This window comes from Schistocerca cancellata, chromosome 10 (genome assembly GCF_023864275.1).
Source record: "Schistocerca cancellata isolate TAMUIC-IGC-003103 chromosome 10, iqSchCanc2.1, whole genome shotgun sequence".
Classification (NCBI taxonomy): domain Eukaryota; kingdom Metazoa; phylum Arthropoda; class Insecta; order Orthoptera; family Acrididae; genus Schistocerca; species Schistocerca cancellata.
The window spans coordinates 199294293-199315893 of NC_064635.1; the positions used below are offsets into that span (position 1 = coordinate 199294293).

At 44.5% G+C, this 21601-nt stretch overlaps 1 protein-coding gene across 1 annotated transcript; it reads right to left on the reverse strand.

Moving 5' to 3' along the window:
- Positions 1-354: 354 nt before the first annotated feature.
- Positions 355-18349, reverse strand: LOC126106575 (chorion protein S38-like). Its single transcript, XM_049912918.1, has 2 exons — positions 18308-18349; positions 355-1434 (listed from the first exon to the last, which is right to left on the reverse strand). The coding sequence occupies exons 1-2, from the start codon at positions 18317-18319 to the stop codon at positions 571-573; spliced, it is 876 nt and encodes a 291-aa protein (XP_049768875.1). The 5' UTR covers positions 18320-18349; the 3' UTR covers positions 355-570.
- Between the last annotated feature and the right edge of the window lie 3252 nt (positions 18350-21601).

Genomic DNA, 21601 nt, shown 5'->3' on the forward strand with positions numbered 1-21601 from the left:
GCATTCACTTGAGCACAAACAACTGCTACAATTCCGCACTGCATTGATAATGACCTGACACAGGTCGAAATCTGATCTGCATTGTCACTATAAATGTGATATTAAAGCAACTTAATTGCACGAATGATTGCTGCTCTATCTAACCCAATATAACCACAGTCGTTGCGTGCACCCACCCCATGAAGGGCAACCTGATTTGTATTCAGGTCAATTAGATGACTTTTGAAAGCAAAATCAAGAATCGAATACCGGTGTTCATCAATCTCATTAGCATGCAGCACAATCTCGTCTGAGAATTTCAGGTTGTTAAATAAATTGTAAAAACGCGTAATTAATAAAAAGGTATATTTTTATTTATTGACATACAAGTACAAAAAACAGCACTAAGGACATTATGCACGAATGATACTATGTAATGAAAATATACATATCATGCAGAGATGTGGAGGTGGAGGTGCAAGATGTTAGTGATGATCGTGTTTCAGCCGTGAACCCAGAGATGGGTGACTGACATGTTGATGGTGGCAATGAAAGTGAGAGATGTCGACGTGCACCACTTAACAGATTCGTTTAGTGGCCGTAGCCACCGTATCCGTAGCCACCGTATCCTCCGTAGCCGCCACCGTAGCCGCCGCCGTATCCGCCGAGGCCGAAACCGCCACCGTAGCTGCCGAGACCGATCGGGTGAGCGTCGATGGCCTTCACTACTACCGGCACGGGTTTAGGGATGGGGACCGGGTGAGGGACAGGCACGGGGACAGGTTTGTGCACGGGCACGGGAATGGGCTTGTGCACGGGCACAGGGTACGGCCTGGAAACGGGCACCGGAACGGGGTGGGGGACGGGCACCGGAACGGGCCTCTCCACTGGAACGGGGTAGGGGCGATCCACGGGCACTGGAACGGGGCTAGGGACGGACACGGGGTAGGGGCGCTCCACCCTCACTGGGACTGGAACAGGATGTGGCACTGGAACATTTCTGGTGACGGGAACGGGAACAGGGTGCGGTACAGGCACAGGGATTTGCTTGGTGACAGTAATCGACTTGTGGATACTCTGTCCGATGCCGTACCCACCGTATCCGCCGTATCCGAGACCGAGCCCGTACCCACCGCTGAGGCCGTATCCGCCACCTAGGCCGTATCCTCCACCCAGACCGTACCCTCCGTATCCGCCCAACCCTCCGTATCCGCCCAACCCTCCGCCGTATCCGCCGTATCCTCCGGAGAGGCCTAGGCCGTAGCCGTATCCTTCGCCGAAGATGCCGCGCTTCTCCTGCTTTTTGGTGGACTCTGCCGAAGCGGTGGTGGCGTCGGCTGTGGCGTCGGCAGCGGGGGCGGCGGCGTCGTGCAGCGTCTCGACGCTCTCAGCCTGCTGCTGGGCGTCCTCTGCGTGAGCCAGGACCGCCAGCGCCAGCAGGGCGTACGCCACGACCTAGAGATGGAACATAAATTAGAGTCAGAAGGGATTCATCCCACATTAAATGTCATCACTGTCATTACATTCGGCTGTGGACTAGAATGTTGACAGATAATATCCAAAGAGGACATGTTACAAAACAACAGCACTCCAGAGTATAGAGGCTGCTGAGGACAGCCAACTTACATCCCAAAAGTATCTTTGGAAAACAGATATGCTCCAATAATTTATTACAAAGACAAATCTGAACTTTGTGGGTAGACAACGATAACAGACTGAGGACGATGGTTCAAATGGTGCAAATGGCTCTGAGCACTATGGGACTTAACATCTATGGTCATCAGTTCCCTAGAACTTAGAACTACTTAAACCTAACTAACCTAAGGACATCACACACATCCATGCTCGAGGTAGGATTCGTACCTGCGACCGTAGCGGTCACGCGGTTCCAGACTGAAGTGCCTAGAACCGCACGGCCACACCGGCCAGCACTGAGGATGATGGCATTGATATTGGTTTATTAACCAGCTGATTACTGTTGAGCCATATAACTCAAGGCTTTCCTCACCTGCCTAGAGGACATTTGCCATCATTAAGTCATGTGCTTTGTATCCAGTACATTTCTACCTACGCCTGCTCGTTGGTTCCCCCGAGTTAAGGAATGTCACTCCATCGCACACTAGTATGCATAAATCTAATAGCGAGCTAAGAATGTAGGAAAATCAGTTTCTCCCCCACATGATAAAATCCAGCAAACTTCTACAAGCCAAATGAAATCTTCTGGAGAATCGGCATGAGCCTGTTAGCTACCGCTTTCAATCGTTTGGCGGTCTGGTAATCAGGCTCTTCATTTCCAGCCCAGGAAGGCTTTTTTGCTAGGTAAAAGTCCGGCTTTCCAACCTCGGGTTTCAACTTTCTTTGTGCCATCTAATGCTAACTCAACCACGTCAGGCGTGGGATGGGAAGAAATGCTGATACACTTCACAGGTAGACATGGTAAGACTCTCCAAGCTGCGACTGCAGCGCGGAGGTACAGTCGGTTCCACACACGGTACTGGACTAACTCTTACCCTTTTTCGCCACATCAGGCTGACTCCAAACCAATCGAATAGCTGGAATACCTGGGAAATGATCGTTAATTTTTCCTTTGTTTATTTTACTAATTATGTATATTTTGTGTTTGTAATAAGTAATGTTCCAAAACTATATTTGTTTGTGATTGTCCAAGTGCATCGACCACTAAGCAGTTGGGTTTCGAAACATTTCATGCGTCAGGAAAGTAGGGAATTTAGCTGCAGGACCCACTTGCCTTAAATGTGGGTAAAAAGTAAAATAATGCCCACGAGAAAGAAGACGGATCCGGAAGTCCTGAAGCACATAATTAGTAATTTGTCGCTGGATATTAAGTGGAATGAAAAAGTAAAATCAGCTGCAGCGAGGACAAAGCGAGCACTTCTCTTTACTATGGGTATTCTCTGAAGGTGTAGATCTCAGAAGAAACGGACGATTTAGAGTTACTGAAAGAATTCTGGAGGACTTTTCCAGAACTCAGGAACCGAGTACACAAGGAAGACCTTCCTGTGACCTATTCTTGGCTACTGCTTCAGTGTTCGAGATCGTTACCAGGTCGGACTGCAAGAAGATCGAAGAAAATTAGTGTGTTGCTGCTAGGTTTATATCCGTCTAATCTCACACAGGAATTCTTGAAGGAAGGTTTCTGCTTCAGGAAATTCAGATCACCTGGGCACACTACCCGTATCCCTTGACGGTAAGTGAAATGTGACAATGTCTTCATTTAACGGGAAACGTGAAGGAGACGTGAGGTAAATTATTAGTGATCTGCCTCTAGTCGTAGTCATATCGGTTAAATAACTCAAGGTATGTGAAGCGATATCAAGTGCGATAACCACATAAAATCACTTATAATGAGGATGTCGATTTGAATCATTTCAGTGAAGGTGTAGTTCTTGGAACAAATCTTTGACTTTTGATATATTGGAAGAATTCTCGATAACTGTTTTGAGGCTAAAGAAGGGGTCACATACAATAGTAAGAATACATTAAAAATTGAAGGCAAACCATAGAAAGATGTAAGTAGTGAGTAGTAGCAGAGATGTAATTAGCGACAAACTTAGCATACAAATTGGGGACCACGAAATAAACGACGTTAAGAAATTCGTTTCGTTGGATGCAAAACAACGTGTGACAGACGAAAGCAGACATAAAAATCAGACTAGCTCGAGCAAAGAGGACAGTCCTGGTCAATACAAGTCTTCTAGTATCAAACGTTGTCCCTAATTTGAGGATGAAATGTTTCAAATTAGTTAGACTGGTAGAACAAGATATGAGGAGTTTCTCCACAGAATTGGTGAGGATAGGAGCATGTGGAAAACAAGAGGAGACAGAATAATAGGACATGTATAACAACATCATGGAATAACTTTAATGGAATTTGAGTGAACTGTGGAGTGTAAAATCTGGAGGGAAAGAGATTGGAGTAAATCCAATTAATAACTGGGGACCTTGGGTGCGTTTAGGTTGGCACAAGGGAGGAATTCGGGCAGACTGTAGAAGAGCAGTCAGAAGATGAGTGGATTAAAATAAATAAAAATAACAAAGAACTGGAAGACTACCGTCACAGTCTTTTTTTGGGCGTAAGAAAGTTGATGGCGGCCAGGGGTGGTGGGGAGGGGGATAGAAGGGGAGTGGAAAAGTATACACTCTGCGAGGCACTGGACAGGGCCTTGTGACGTACATACGTATATAGGGCATTAGGGGCATAAGAGCAGTTATCTTTACTGGTGACTGAGAAAGTGTACTAAACTGTTTTGCATCAGAATTTACTTCTGCAGAAAACATCAGGTAGTGAATTATGTGAGTTGTCTGTAGGAAGACTGCTAACTCAGAGAACACACTGACGTGAGTGTCAATGATCACAATATCTGCACTTGTACTCCTGACACCCTGTCTATGTGGATATACAACATGATTCTGTAATGATATTACAAACTTTCAGCGATTATATGAGGGGTAACTGTATCAAAAAAGCTCTAGTAAACATGGGATCTAAAATACGTGCCTTAAGAGCTATTAGTACTTGACCATTAGACGAGACGTGTTTCAGAGCAGCGAAAATGAACAACTGCTCATAGCTTATAAAGTATGCACTTCAGAGTCCATGTTTACTGGAAACCAAAGAGCTAGCAGTGGAAGAGATTTGTTTCACAGTATCGAAGATGAAGATATGCTCATAGCTGTTAAGATATGCATTCTACAGCCCATATTTACTGTACAGTTTTTGATACCTTTATTCTTCTCCATCATCCCTGCAAGTTTGTAACATCATTACTTAATGACTTGTGCATCTCTCCCTCTTTACAAGCATTTATCCCGACTGGCGAGGTCTGCTGTTATGGTTAACCAGATTTGGCGCGTTAATTTTAAGGGGTGGTCGGATGCCCTTCCCGTGGCAGTCCCGTAACCCCCCGGTGTACTCCAACAGTGTGCGTGTAGTAAAATGGAATTACCGTGTGGCTAGGGCTTCCTGTCGGGTAGACTGTTCGCTGAACGCCACTTCGTCGACTTGCGTGTCGATGGGGATGAAATGATGATAAGGACACAACACAACACAAAGTCCCTGTGTGGAGAAATTCTCCAACCCTGCCAGGAATCTAACCCGGGCCGTTAGGTTTGGCATTCCGTCGCGCTGACCACTCAGCTACCAGGGACGGACGTGCATCTAGTGTAATACATGGAATAGTGCGAACGTGTTGTAAATGACTGCGAGTCGTGTAACTGAAGAAGAACGTGGGGATCAGCTCCGTATTCACCTAGCGGGATGTGGAAAACCACCTAAAAACCATGTCCAGGCTGTCCAGCACACCTGCCCTCGTCGTTAGTCCGCCGGGTGGATTCGATCCGTGGCTGGCGCACCCACCCGAGTCCAGGAAGCAGCGGGTTAGCGCTCTCGGCTACCCTGGCGGGTAATTCTCTTAGGCAAATGAGACTGTAAAATATGTAAAGGAGAGATGCGCAGAGACGAAAGTACTAGATACAGAAGTACCGAGCGAGGTGGCGCAGTGGTTAGCACACTGGACTCGCATTCGGGAGGACGACGGTTCAATCCCGCGACCGGCCATCCTGCTTTAGGTTTTCCGTGATTTCCCTAAATCGCTCCAGGCAAATGCCGGGATGGTTCCTCTGAAAGGGCACGGCCGACTTCCTTCCCCGTCTTTCCCTGATCCGACGAGACCGATGACCTCGCAGTCTGGTCTCTTCCCACAAACAACCTCCAACAGAAGTATCTAAAGTAGGACTCGATTGATAAAGATATAGCGTAGCACCTCAATCGAGTGAAAACTCTTTTGCACCTGCTGCAGCAGTGTTACAGTATCGTACTTTGATATACCTAAATATACTTTTCCCCGATGCTCCGCCGTGCCCGTACAACAGTGGCAACAACTTTAGCCGCGATTGAGCTCCCGGTCACGTATCCGTTACGACCGGTTTTCCGCCGTGCGGAGAATCGGCTACCGCTATCTCATCTCCGAGTTTGTGTATGATCAGCCTTCGCTATTAGCTTCTGACAGTCCACAGCCAACTCAAATTTACGGTGAAGTCACCTTAATATCTTCTATTTAGCTCCGTAACTTGTGCGCAACGGATTACTTCCTTAATTAAAAATACCTCACGGCTCTGATACTTTAAATAGCCTCAACGCTCTACAAGTCACTTTAATGGCCTCTATTTTGTTGAGTAACATGTGCCAATTACTTGCTTAATTAAAAAATCTCACGGTTTTCATTTTTTTAAATGCCCTAAACCGTCTAGAACCGACTCACACATAAAATGTTGTCGCCAACTTGTTAGAGCTTTGCGGATAGTTCCACTTTTGTTTGCCGGCCGGAGTGGTCGAGCGGTTAAAGGCGCTACAGTCTGGAACCGCACGACCGCTACGGTCGCAGGTTCGAATCCTGCCTCGGGCATGGATGTATGTGATGTCCTTAGGTTAGTTAGGTTTAAGTAGTTCTAAGTTCCAGCAGTTGAGTCCCATAGTGCTCAGAGCCATTTTGAACCACTTTTGTTTTAGACTAATATCTTTTTCTTAGTTCTCGTCTCTTTACTAATTAATGTTCCATTTTATTTATTCACTTATATACTTCGATACCTCACTGGAACCCTTCACATCATTTAGGTACTTTGGGGTAATTTCAAAAGCGTTTGGAGCTCTTTTGTGAAAGCATTTGTTTGGAGACTAGCCTTATCTGGAAGTGAAACTTCGGCGATAATGCAAGAGGAGATTGAATCACGGAATACCGTCCATCGTGGAATACCGTCTATAGCCGACCAATTCCAAATACTCTCACTGTCGAACATGTGTAGTACATGACAATACTTTAAGCAACCATCTGATATACATCTACAAATTGGAGATACTATCGCGATTCTGAGTACGAAGATACATAAATGTTTTTTCCCATACGAATCGTATTCACCCTCAAACGATATTTCTGTTCGTCAATGTACAAAGAAAATAGTTTCTTTCTGACAAGAGGAGAATAGCTGCGAAAATTATGAAGTAACTGACAGAATAGTTTGTCGTAGAGAGGTGCATCACCCCGTCTTCGGAGTCTTCGAAGTGAGCATTAGAGCCGCCCGGAGTGGCCGTGCGGTTCTAGGCACTACAGTCTGGAGCTGAGCGACCGCTACGGTCGCAGGTTCGAATCCTGCCTCGGGCATGGATGTATGTGATGTCCTTAGGTTAGTTAGGTTTAATTAGTTCTAAGTTCTAGGCGACTGACGACCTCAGAAGTTAAGTCGCATAGTGCTCAGAGCCATTTGAATTTTGAACACTAGAACGACAAATGGTTCAAATGGCTCTGAGCACTATGCGACTTCAAATGGCTCTGAGCACTATGCGACTTAACTTCTGAGGTCATCAATCGCCTAGAACTAATTAAACCTAACTAACCGTAGCGGTCGCTCGGCTCCAGACTGTAGCGCCTAGAACCGCTGGCCACTCCGGCCGGCACTAGAACGATAATATCAGTGCCTGGAAGCGATACATATGGTTCAAATGGCTCTGAGCACTATGGGACTCAACTGCTGAGGTCATTAGTCCCCTAGAACTTAGAACTAGTTAAACCTAACTAACCTAAGGACAGCACAAACATCCATGCCCGAGGCAGGATTCGAACCTGCGACCGTAGCGGTCTTGCGGTTCCAGACTGCAGCGCCTTTAACCGCACGGCCACTTCGGCCGGCAGCGATACATAACGATACAAGAAAAGAATGCTTATTGAACATGAGCTCTAAAATGCACACCTTAAGAGCTATGTGCACTTGTACGTTTTCGCTATTGTGAAACACTGCTCTTTACTGAACAAGTGGCCATAACTCTCACCGTATGCATTTAAGAGTCCATGTTTACTGGACACTTTTTTCTAGTTTTGGTCCATACCGCCACATACTGCTTACCTATCCTACAATCTTAGTAGCAACACAGCACTGTCAGACGTAACCGGACGATTTTTCGCTCATAAGGTTTCTGGACCGCTGTTCCTTACCTCAAATTGATACATTTACCATTCTCCATTATCCCTGAAAATTTGTAACATCACGGAATCACTCTGTATATTTGAAATTTAGAAATGTAGATGCTGATTCCAGCTTTCGAGACGTCAGTTTCAAAGAAATCGCGACTTTGATACGTTTATAAAAGTTAGGTTCGTAAAAAATCTCAATTCTGGTTAACCACCAATAGACAAACTTGCTGGCAACACAAGGAAGAAGAAATCTGGAGTTGAAGGTACAACGCTATCTGATGCCGTTGTCATCTGACAAGGGAAACGGCGGCGAGCGGAAAAATAGTTTCGATATTTCACGAGAAAATGGTAGCTCTAGATACGCCTGCTATATGTACATCACATCTTCTGGCTGTCTTCAAACTGCTCCACTGGAATGATATTTCTGTCAGTGTGGTGAGGCAGAAAGCGATCATACTCCCCCCCGCCCCCCCATCAACTGGATATTTCCTTGGATCATTCTTTAGTCACTGCTGCTCCTTTTAATGATGTTTCAGCGATCCTCGGTCGTTTTTACTGTAAGGGAAACCCTATATACAAAAGTGTTGTCACGGCATATTCTCTTTACCCCGGAACAGTCTTTACGCTGTCGGAACACACAGTAAAATTTCAGCCTGGCGAAGAACATATACCGTAAACTTCACTTTTTAAAATAGAATATGAGAAGTTCAGGGAATTGCGCTTGCATTATGCGTGTACAATGGGGACAGCAGTTTTTTAAATTTTAACGTTTCTGTATCGCTGTGTAGTTAATACAACATGAGAATAGACCTATGTTCCCCACGTAACTCATCGACAAAAATCACTATTAACTATTCATGAAAAGCACAATACATGTTTTAGACTAATCTATTTTTCACCGCTTTTCGGTTTGTGACCATCAACAGAGGCTGACTATTGTCGTCAAAGATGTATAATATTCGTGATCAATATTGAAAACGTATGTCCCATATTACGAATGAGTTGCGAACACGAAGTCAGTGTCATCTCTGACAGTGCAGTGGTTATGAAATTAAAAAGTTGAACAGTAAATAAATAGAAAGGGAGCAAACCACTCACCAATAGTCAGTGAAAGTATTACCTTAGCCTTGCAAACCGGAAGCTGATCAACAAAATAAATTACTACTGTGTAAGATACGCAGTATTGTTCTTTTCACTTATACGTAATTATGAAGTTGTTCTACCAAGAAGCGACGGTAGAATCAGTTAACATGAAACACAGACGTTAGCTCTTGACTGGAGATACTAGTGGCTGTTACGCAACTGCAGGTTGAAATTTCATTCACGAAAGCATCTGCTACGGCATAAAAAGATAACGCAATGTGCAAGTGATACCGAGTTCCAACGAATTTACTCGTAAACAAGAAAGGCAGAATGTGTCACTGACATTGCTAGCAGCCTATTGGAATCAGCAACAACCGTCAAAATCTATCCCATATCGGTCCCGACTGATTTATGGAGGAAAGATGGCTTGAATCTAGTGGCTCGAAAGGCAGATGTCATAAGGAGATTCATTGTTAAGCATCCTACAGAAATATAACTTGTCTATGAACGGGCTCTCTTACATAATGCTCACTCGGCTAATCCTTGGTAATTTGCATGAACGAAGAACATAGAGAAGAAATGACCCGTGCGTCATGGGTTTATTTACAGAAAGAGCGTCGTGGGAATGGTGAAACGATATGCAGTGACTCTGGACTAGAACAAAGGTGTTGTACGTCACAACAGGACTTCGTAGCTCAGTCTTAAAATACCGAGTCCGCGTTTCCAACAGGATCCCATTTACACGCCATGTAATGATCATGACTGTGAAACAAAATAAATTCATGCTGAATGCAGTGTATACCGACAGTCGTTCTATCTATCCATACTCTGTGGGGATGCTACGAATGGTGGATAAAGATTAAGGTATAATTTACAGCCTCCGTCTCGTATTTCACGTCAACAATTCAAAAGTGAAAATGATAACACAACAATGCACATCGTTCTGCAAACGTTACAAATGATAGCAACACAGCACGGGACATCGTTCTAGAAACGAATCTTATTTGCGAATTCTTGTGTGTGTGTGTATGGTTTGAGGTTTTCGGGCGCTAAACAGCATGGTCATCAGCGCCCAAATGCATAGAAACAGGAACACATGCGGTGAAGGGGCGAAGACGGACAGCGAACAAGGAGAATGGCTAAAGGACACAGACCTTATTCTTGTTTTGGTTTGAGTTATCATTTCGAAAATATTTCGTGTTATATTACTGCGTATAAGTACAGTGGTGATAAAAAAATCTATTACATAACATGTATTAAAATTGCCAACTTATGGAAATCAAATGTAGAAAGTCAACTGAACCATACTGGCGTTTGTTTCAAAGCATCTGATCGGTTATGAAAAAATTCTGCATTTGTGAACCATGGACGTTTCATTAACCACACAGCTCTAAATTCTCTGATTGTTAAACACAGGCATTCGCCGATGTCTAACATTCGACGATATTTGAAGTGCATCTTTCGAGCGGAAGACTATCGTGACCAAGAATGTGAAGAAACATAAAATAATGTTTATTTACAAATGAACCTTATTCACTCAGCTGTATTCGTGTTCGTCAACATAGAGGGGAAATAACTTCCTAGTCACTGTTGAACGAAACAAAGAGACTTAAACAGCTACGCCCACATGGAGAACCCAAGTTCATGATGTCACATTTAACACAGGATCAATAGCTTTATACCAGTTCTGAAACTGGGACTCACCGCCATGTAGTATGCAACAGCGAAGATGACACAGTACATCGTGAATATTGATTCACTTGACCGCGTCTTTCGAACAGAGAACTTTCATTTCATCAATAACACGAACGTTGAGTGTATCACAGTTCACTGCTTGCATGCTGTCGTTCGTTTAGCCCATAACTGACTGGAGAAATAACAAAACAATTTTGTGCCCAGAGTAACGTCTGCTGTGAAAAGTGCCACAGAGATTATGTGCGCAGAGCTTGATATCCACCAGAGATATCGTATCAGAAGATAGCGATAATCTCCAGCTCTGACATCATTTCTCGACATTTACTATCTGTTTCAGAGTTTTGCAATTCGATTCGGTATTAAAACCGGTTACGTTACAGATCTGATGAATGATATCTCATCACAGATGGATCTTATCGAAAATGAGGTGTACCGTTCACGGAATGTAGGCCTATAATGTTTCGGTATCTGAGAAATAGCGAATAGCCTTTCGCAAACGGCGGTTTATCTAAAGTGCTAAGCGCACGTAAGTGTTGTCGTTGAAGGGCCTGGGAAGTTGTTGAACAAGCCATTAGTCTGTTCACATTACTTTCTTGTCACCGTCACTTCAAAGGCCGTGTCAGCCATTAAGGATATCGCTACTGTATTTTCCGTGCTCCATATCTAGCTCTAAATGCACACTGTAAACACCTGTGAAGTGGATGGCAGAGGGTACTTCCCATTGTACCAAATATTAGGGCTTTTCCCATATGGTGAATGGAAAGAATGTTTAAACGCCTCTGTGCGCAGTCTAATAGAGTACACTGTATTTTGCGATGCCTACGGTGAAGCCGACCTCGGGGAAGATCAGTTTGGATTCCGTAGAAATATTGGAACATGTGAGGAAATACTGACCTTACGACTTATCTTATAAGAAAGATTAAGGAAATGCGAAACCTACGTTTCTACCATTTGTAGATTTAGAGAAAGCTTTTGACAATGTTGACTGGAATACTTTCTTTCAAATTCTAAAGGTGGCAGGGGTAAAATACAGGGAGCGAAAGGCTATTTACAATTTGTACAGAAACCAGATGGCAGTTACAAGAGTTGAGGGGCATGAAATGGAAGCAGCGGTTGGGAAGGGAGTGAGACAGGGTTGTAGCCTCTCCCCGATGTTATTCAATCTGTAAATTGAGCAAGCAGTAAAGGAAACAAGAGAAAAATTCGGAGTATGTATTAAAATCCGTGGAGAAGAAATAAAAACTTTGAGGTTCGCCGATGACATTGTAATTCTATCAGAGACAGCAAAGGACTTGGAAGAGCAGTTGAACGGAATGGACAGTGTCTTGAAAGGAGGATATAAGATGAACATCAACAAAAGCAAAACGAGGATAATAGAATGTAGTCGAATTAAGTCGGGTGATGCTGAGGGTATTAGATTAGGAAATGAGACACTTAAAGTAGTAAAGGAGTTTTGCTATTTGGGGAGCAAAATAACTGATGATGGTCGAAGTAGAGAGGATATAAACTGTAGACTGGCAATGGAAAGAAAAGCGTTTCTGAAGAAGAGAAATTTGTTAACATCGAGTATAGATTTAAGTGTCAGGAAGTCGTTTCTGAAAGTATTTGTATGGAGTGTAGCCATGTATGGAAGTGAAACATGGACGATAAATAGTTTGGACAAGAAGAGAATAGAAGCTTTCGAAATGTGGTGCTACAGAAGAATACTGAAGATTAGAAGATTAGATGGGTAGATCACATAACTAATGAGGAGGTATTGAATAGAATTGGAGGGAAGAGGAGTTTTTGGCACAACTTGACAAGAAGAAGGGACCGGTTGGTAGGACATGTTCTGAGGCATCAAGGGATCACAAATTTAGCATTGTTGGGCAGCGTGGAGGGTAAAAATCGTAGAGGGAGACCAAGAGATGAATACACTAAGCAGATTCAGAGGGATGTAGGCTGCAGTAAGAACTGGGAGATGAAGAAGGTTGCACAGGATAGTGTAGCATGGAGAGCTGCATCAAACCAGTCTCAGGACTGAAGACCACAACAACAACAACTACAACAACAACAACGGTGAACAACACGTACGGGGATGCAGAACATCTCTACACTGTCCAGTCACGTTAACGTGTCACACCTATCAAAATCCTGAAATCAGGACATCTGCGAGACGTGCAGGAAGATACCCAACGAATTCTGGAAGGTACCGACAGAGGTGTGAAAAATGGTTCAAATGGCTCTAAGCACTATAGAACTTAACAGCTGAGCTCATCAGTCCCCTAGACTTAGAACTACTTAGACCTAACTAACCTAAGGACATCACACACATCCATGCCCGAGGCGGGCTTCGAACCTGCGACCGTAGCAGCAGCGCGGTTCCGGACTGAAGCGCCTAGAACCTCTCGACCACAGCGGCCGGCTTAGAGATGTGAAAGCATGCCGACTCCAGTTTCGTGGCCAACAGTGTTAGGTTTCTCGGTTGAGGATACATGGCACGAACAGTCTTTTGTGACCCCACAGATTCTCGATTGGGTTTAAATCTGGCGAGTATGGTGCCCATGGGAGTATGGCAAACTCATCCTGGTCCTCTTCGAACTACGTACGTGCAGTGCTAGCTGTCTGAGCATTGTTCCGCTGGTAGATGGCATAGTGCCGAGGAAAAACAAACTGCATGTTGATGTGGACACAGTCCCCAAGGATAGATGCGTTAATCCACGGTGCCTTGAAGAATGAGAAGATCACCCATGGAATGCCACAGAAACATTCCTTAGACCACTACGCCCTTTCCGACGATTGTTTCAGCGTGTTTGCTTTCAGACGTTGCACGCTGATGGAGCATGAAACGTGATTTATCTGCCAGGGCCACTCAGTGGCTGTACTGGCGTGCAAATACTAGACTTCGTCTGTGGTGATCAGTAGTCAGCATGGGTGCATGAACCAGACAGCTGACGCAAAGGGCCATACGCTACAGGCTTGGCTGAACGGTCATTGACAAGACTGATGGTAGCCCATCGGTTCATTTGGGCGGTCAGTTGCTCAACAATCTACTCTCCCGTACATCTCTCCGCAGTCGTAGTTCAAAATTGTCATCTATGGGTCGTGGCACACCACACTTGCCTCGGCGCCGGTTTTGGATAGCGCCATGCACAGTGTAACTGCGAAGGCACGCGAGCAGTTTACAAACGTTTCGGAAATGCTTCCACCATTGGCTCAAAATTAGAGCACCTCCTTTTGGGAGTCAAACAAACTGCTCCATTTCCGCATTATAACTGTTCACCGCATCCCACAGACACGCTTTTTATAACCTCCACTGCTAGTGGTCAGACTAATGTGGTTGGACAGTGTAGATTCCGCGCTTAATTCCAATTCCTTAAAATTCGTAAACATACTTTCAAGGAATAGTTGACGTTCGGCTTTCTCAGCACCTTCTATTTACTATGGGTCTCAGACGCTTTACCAATATTTTATGACACATCGCTCTAGTTTTCTGTCAACAATCTCTTTTCCACACTGTCTGCATTTTTCTTCTTTTGCTACCAATGAATTGTGCTCTGCCACATGCTTTATCTACCACACACAGCCTATGTGGTCATTCCATTATAAATCACCACAATTTGTATTAGTAGACTGACACCAGTTGTTGCACACTGGTATTATGACAGCGCCACTGTGCTGAGGCTTTGATGCCCCATTTCCAGATTAAACAACTGACAGTCTATCATATACTAGTAGGCTGTAATTTTCCTATGAATGAGATAGCTTAAAAAACACCTATACCAGGTCTGGTAGCACGTGTAGAACGAACATAAGTTATATATGTGGTGTCTGTTCTTTCGGGCGGCCAGATGCACACTAAGCTCGAACTCTTACGGGAATCGGAGTAATACCGCCAGTAATCAGGATAACGGGCAAGAGGCAACTACATCAGTAGTGGGCGGGTAACTTGAGAATTTGAGTCTAACGGCAGGCGTGATAGGGTAGTCCGTGCAGTTGCAATGACCACTGTGTCCGGACGGCGTAGTGGTCCGCCCATCTGCCTAGTAAGCAGCAGATCCGGGATCGAACCCCGATCCAGTACAAATTTTCAACTTTCCCACTAAACTGTAAATGTCGTGTGACTAGGGCCTCCAGTCGGGTAGACCGTTCACCGGGTGCAAGTCTTTCGATTTGACGCCACTTCGGCGACTTGCGCGTCGATGGGGATGAAATGATCGTGATCAGGACAACACAACACCCAATCCCTGAGCGGAGAAAATCTCCGACCCAGCCAGGAATCGAACCCGGGTCCTTTGGATTGACATTCTGTCACGCTGACCCACTGATTTAAATGAATGCCTACTGGTAGTTAGTGTATGACTTGTTTGTGTTTCAATGACGAAAGAGACCGAGCGCACGCAGAATGGCCACCCGTTTTTTTTTTTTTTTTTTTTTTTTTTTTTTACTTCACAGGAATGATTGCGATACTTTCTGTCCAAAGAGGCCTCGGATGACCCAACGGTACCGACTGGCCGCCGTGTGATCCTCAGTCGCTAGGCGTCACTGGATGCAGATATGTAGGGGCAGGTGGTCAGCACACCGCTCTTCCCTCCATTGTCAGTTTTCGTGACCGGAGTCGCGACTCCTCACTCAAGTAGTTCCTCAATTAGCCTCACGAAGGCTGAGTGCAGCCCGCTTCCACCAGCGCTCGGCAGACTCGCACGACGGTCACCCATTCAAGTGCTAGCCCAGCTCGACAGCGCTTCGGTGTTCATCATTCTTCGCACAAAAAACGGAGAAAGAAACTAGTAACAGACCGCAATACGCTTCCTCCCACCATTCACTTGCGAATGTAACGGAGGGAATCCTAAATGCTGAAAGTACGCTACAGTAGAAAGTCTTCCACCCATTTTTCCGTCTCCATAGCTGAGTGGTCAGCGCGGCTGGCTACTATGCGGAGGACCCGGGCTCTATTCCCGGTACTTCCAGGGATTTTTCGGTGGTGAGAGGACAGGAATTGGGTGTACTCAGTCTCGTGATGAGCAGTAGCGTCTCCAGGACACGAAAACTGACAACGTCCAGGAGAGCGGTAGGCAGACCCCAAGCTCCTCCGCATCGTATCCAATGACGCCACTGGCACAGGATGACACGGCGGTCGGTCGGTTCCGATAAGCCCGTAATGGCTCGTGGGCGGCGTTTCCAAGCGTTTTATAGTGATTTGGAGACAGGCGCAGATATAGACGCGCACGTATTTTGCACTGGACTCAGTTTCAAGGCTAGTTTGGTCACAATGTTTCAGTACGTAAACTGTTCGTCTTCATATGAATAATTTTCATGCAACCTGTCCCTATAACCAGACTGCCCTCCCTTTCAATCTTTCGCAATGTTAACATACGAAATACGCCACTGTACGACCACATCAATAAGCTGACCTTCGCTACAGAAGTGTGGCTAAAATGTCAAAATCATGCTACTACATCTACAACTACACACACTTCGAAAGCCGTTGTACGGTGCATGGCATAGGGGTTCCACGTACCACTACCAGTTACTTCCTTTCCTGTTCCAATAGCAAGCAGACCGAGGGAGAAACGGCTGTCTAAAAGCCTCAATACGAGCCCTAATTTCTCGCATTTTATCTTCGTGGTCTTTACATGAAACGTACGTTGACGGCAATAGAACCGTTCTGCAGCTGGCTCAAATGCCGGTTCCCTAATTTTCCGCAACGTCATGTTTCTTCTAGAGAACCCCGTTTGAGTAAACGAAGCATCTGCGTAATGGATGCGTGCTGGTTAAACCTACTGATAACACATCTAGCAGCCCTCCTCTGAATTGCTTCCGCATCTTCCCTTAATCCGACCTGGTGGGAATCCCAAATACTAAGACAGTACTGAAAGATGGGTTGCAGTTGCATTATATAAGCTGTCTCTTTTACAGAGGAGCAACACGTTTCCAAAATTTTCCCAGTGAAACGAATCGAGCATTCGTCTGTTCTACAACGAACCTGACGCGCTCATTCCAATTCATATCGCTTTGTAATGTTACTCCTACAAATTTAATCGATGTGACTGTGTCAAATCTAAAAGAAAAGTCCAACATTCAATTGTGACTCTTCCCGTGGATTTCTTTCGTGTCACTTATTGATTTCTTTAGAGGGCGCTGATAACTTCGCCGTTGAGCACCTTAGCCCCCCCTGCCCCCCCTCCCCCTCCAAAAAAAAAAAAAAAAAGCAAGAGATTCTTTCACCTCTATGAGTCATTTTTACACGTTAAATCCACGAACTTGATCAAGTTTCGGGGGCCACGTTAAACTGTAGTTGCTCATATATATGGGGGAACTATCTAAGCTGTTTTAATTCTTGAATAAATAAGGAAATAAAAAAGAAACTAGGGCCATGGATAACAAAGGCACTGAAGCTCTAATATCAGTATTAATGCTGAAGACATATTTATCCCTTTAGGTACGAATATATCAGCAAGACTTAATAAAAATCAAGATAAAATGCGACTTAACAAAAGCAAGCCACGTTCGCAGAATTCTTCGAACTAGAAAAAGCGTTCTATAGTATAAACTGGCGAAATATTTTCGAATATTTTTTCTCAGAAAAATAGGTGTACACTACAGGCTACGATGAGTGGACGAGGCAGCCTAATGAACACACACTAAGGACTATCAGTAAACCACAGAAAGACGATAGTAGCGAGATTAGCGAAAAACTTAACACTGAAATTGAGGACCAGAAAGTAGAGGAAACTAAGGAGTTCTGATACCTGATAACACATGATGGATGACCAAGGAGGGTATTAAAAGAAGACTAGCACACGAGAAGGCAGTCTTCCTGTCCAAAAGAAGTGTACCGGTGTCAAACATTGGCCTTAATTTAAGGAAGAAATTGCTGAGAATATACGTCTCGACCATAGCGTCCTTTGAAGTGAATCGTGGACTGTTGGGGTGGGGGGGGGGGGAGGGGGGGGCGGTGTAACCAGAGAAGAAGTAAATCGAAACGTCTGAGATGTGCTACGGAAGGACTGATAAGATAAGGAATGAGGAATGTCTCCATGAGACATTGATACATTGATTGTCTCATTCATTCGGCAGAGAATGCTAGATGCTAGAATTTTGACATGAAGTATGTACGACCGATCAGTTTTTGAAATTAAATGAAATTTACTCAGTCTCTCAAATTTCAAATAATGAAACAGTGAGCAATGAAAGTATTCATTAGCTGTGACATTATGAACCAGTGAGTGAAATATTTTTTTGTTAATAATGACACTTCGAGACACTTCCAGCTAGTAAATGAGGCCCATCATTAAATTTTGGTTAGTTCCCCAAAATCGCATAATTCGAAAGCTGAAATGTGTGTATTAAAAAAGACTCGATCTGTTTGTTCTTTTATCCATCCCCCAAACCGAGACTGTGTTCCCTCTGTAGGACCTCGTAGTTCCTTCCTTCTACTTATTACGCCTCTAGGTACAAAGTAAATTAATGTATTATCTGGAACTCCCAATTGAAGGATTTTTATACGACTACTACTGATTTCTAGTCGGCAATGAAGTTTTCCTAAAAGGGAAACCTGCGATGTTTTCCCAGGCACGACTTACCTTGATCCCCATGCTTTCTGGCTTGACACGAAGTGCTCGGAAGCGCTGGAGAACTTGAGGTGCTGTTCTAGACAGCTCCAGGCCGTATATATACTGCGACCACCCCGCGGTAGTCATAATTACCCCCTCCACCACTACCACCGAGGCAGACACACACGACCAGCGACTCGCGACAGGCGTCTAGGGGCGGGCAGGTTTCGTGTGACCGGACGGAAGAGAAGAGAAACAGAGAGGGGGAGAGGGTTTGCTCAGCGCAGGGAAACAGGACAGAGAGGCACTCTTTGCGCCTCCCCCCTCCCGCCACGCCCGTGTTAAGCAGTCACGGTGTACTGTGACCACCTTTCATGTCGAGGTGTCCGCGAAACCGGCGCGAAGAAAGTTACCGGGCGCACCGCTTTACTGAAACTGGTTCGGCCCGCGGGGCGTGTCGCCTACACCGGAAGACCGAGCGTCTGCAGTCGGGCGTCCGCTCCAGGAAGCGGGCGACGTCGGCTCGGTCCATATCGCATTTCGGCCGGGAGTCGACAGAAATGGACGGCTGTCCTCTGGCAACGATCGGCTTCCAAATACCAGGTGATCAAAAAGTCAGTATAAATTTGAAAACTTAGTAAACCACGGAATAATATAGAAAGAGAGGTAGAAATTGACACACATGCTTGGAATGACATGGGGTTATATTAGAACAAAAAAAACACCATATTGATAGACGCGTGAAAGATCTCTTGCACGCGTCGTTTGGTGATGATCGTGTGCTCAGCCACCACTTTCGTCATGCTTGGCCTCCCAGGTCCCCAGACCTCAGTCGGTGCGATTATTGGCTTTGGCGTTACCTGAAGTAGCAAGTGTATCGTGATCGGCCGACATCTCTAGGGATGCTGAAAGACAACATCCGACGCCAATGCCTCACCATAACTCCGGACATGCTTTACAGTGCTGTTCACAACATTATTCCTCGACTACAGCTATTGTTGAGAAATGATGGTGGACATACTGAGCATTTCCTGTAAAGAACATCATCTTTGATTTGTCTCACTTTATTATGCTAATTATTGCTATTCTGATCAGATGAAGCGCCATCTGTCGGACATTTGTGGAACGTTTGTATTTTTTTGGTTCTAATAAAACCCCATGTCATTCCAAGCATGTGTGTCAATTTGTACCTCTCTATCTACATTATTCCGTGATTTATTCAGTTTTCCATTTTATACTGACTTTTTGATCACCCGGTACACTTTCCATCACCATGTGTGTCTGGCAAAAAAAAAAAAACGCATTTACCTGGTGGTTATAATTAAAGAACAGTTACTCACAGAGGTCTAGTGTGTGCCGTTAACTATCACATGGCAGCAAAACTTGGTAGATATTAGAATGTGTTATTGCGGAACCTATTCACACTGGAAAAAAAATAGTTCCACTTAGGGCACCAGGTGAAAATACGGTTCTGTGAATGCAAGAAAGACATATACAAATGTTTCTACATGTAATGGGTTAGGAGCGGAACGTGGGCAGAAAAGTTCAAACAACTGAAAACAGATAAAGTCGATTTTATTGTTACCCACTGCTTACGAGGGTAAGTCAATTATTATCCGCAAAGTAGTTATAAAATTTTATTGTAATCAAATAGGAAAGTAGCACTGAAAGACCTGAGTTTAAACAAGGCCTCGGTAGTAGACAACATTCCATTAGAGCCAGTCCTGACAAAACTCTACCATCTGGTGAGCAACATGTATGAGACAGGCGAAAAACCCTCAGACTTCAAGAAGAATATAATTATTACAATCCCAAAGAAAGCAGGTGTTGACAGATGTGAATATTACGGAACTATCAGTTTAATAGGTCACAGCTGCAAAATACTAACGCGAATTCTTTACAGACGAATGGAAAAATTGGTAGAAGCCAACCTCGGGGAAGATCAGTTTGGATTCCGTGGAAATATTGGAACATGTGAGGCAATACTGACCTTACGACTTATGTTAGAAGAGAGATTAAGGGAAGGCAAACCTACGTTTCTAGCATTTGTAGACTTAGACAAAGCTTTTGACAATGTTGACTGGAATACTCTCTTTCAAATTCTGAAGGTGGCGTGGGTAAAATAGAGGGAGCGAAAGGCTATTTACAATCTGTACAGAATCCAGATGGCAGTTATAAGAGTCGAGGGACACGAAAGGGAAGCACTGGTTGAGAATGGAGTGAGACAGGGTTGTAGCCTCTCCCCGATGTTATTCAATCTGTATATTGAGCAAGCAGTAAAGAAAACAAAAGAAATATTCGGAGTAGGTGTTAAAATCCATGGAGAAGAAATAAAAACTTTGAGGTTCGCCGATGACATCGTAATTCTGTCAGAGACAGCAAAGGACTTACAGGGGAACCTCCCCATCGCACCCCCCTCAGATTTACTTATACATTGGTACAGTGGATAGGCCTTGAAAAACTGAACACAGATCAATCGAGAAAACAGGAAGAAGTTATGTGCAACTATGAAAAAAAAGCAAAATATACAAACTGAGTAGTCTATGTGCAAGATAGGCAACATTAAGGACAATGTGAGCTCAGAAGCGCTTTGGTCTCGTGGTTAGCGTGAGCAGCTGCGGAACGAAAGGTCCTTGGTTCCAGTCTCCCCTCGCATGAGAATTTTACTTTTTTTATTTTCGCAAAGTTATGATCTGTCCGTTCGTTCATTGACGTCTCTGTTCACTGTAAGAAGTTTAGTGTCTGTGTTTTGTGACCGCACCGCAAAACCGTGCGATTAGTAGACGAAAGGACGTGCCTCTCCAATGGGAACCGAAAACATTTGATCGCAAGGTCATAGGTCAACCGATTCCTCCAAAGGAAAACATGTCTGATATATTCTATACGACACTGGTGACGGCATGTGCGTCACATGACAGGAATGTGTTGTCGACCCACCTAACTTGTACACTTGGCGAATGGGTAAAAAGATTCTTCTACCTTGCCCGATTTAGGTTTTCTTGTTTAGGTGTAGCGTCCCCACACTACGGCACAGTTACTTCGCATCGGACGGACGGATAATAATTGTCTGAAAATAAAAAATTAAAATTTTCGCACAAGGAAAGACTTGCACCAAGGACCTCTCGTTCCATATCTGTTCACGCTAACCACGGGACCACTGCGCTCGTGAGTTTACGTTTCCCTCACTGTTGCATATCTTGCACATGGACTACTCAGTTTCTATATTTTGCTTTTTTTCATAGTTGCACATAAATTCTTCCTGTTTTCTCTATTGATCTGTGTTCAGTTTTTCAAGGCCTATCCACTAAATCTGAGGAGGGTGCG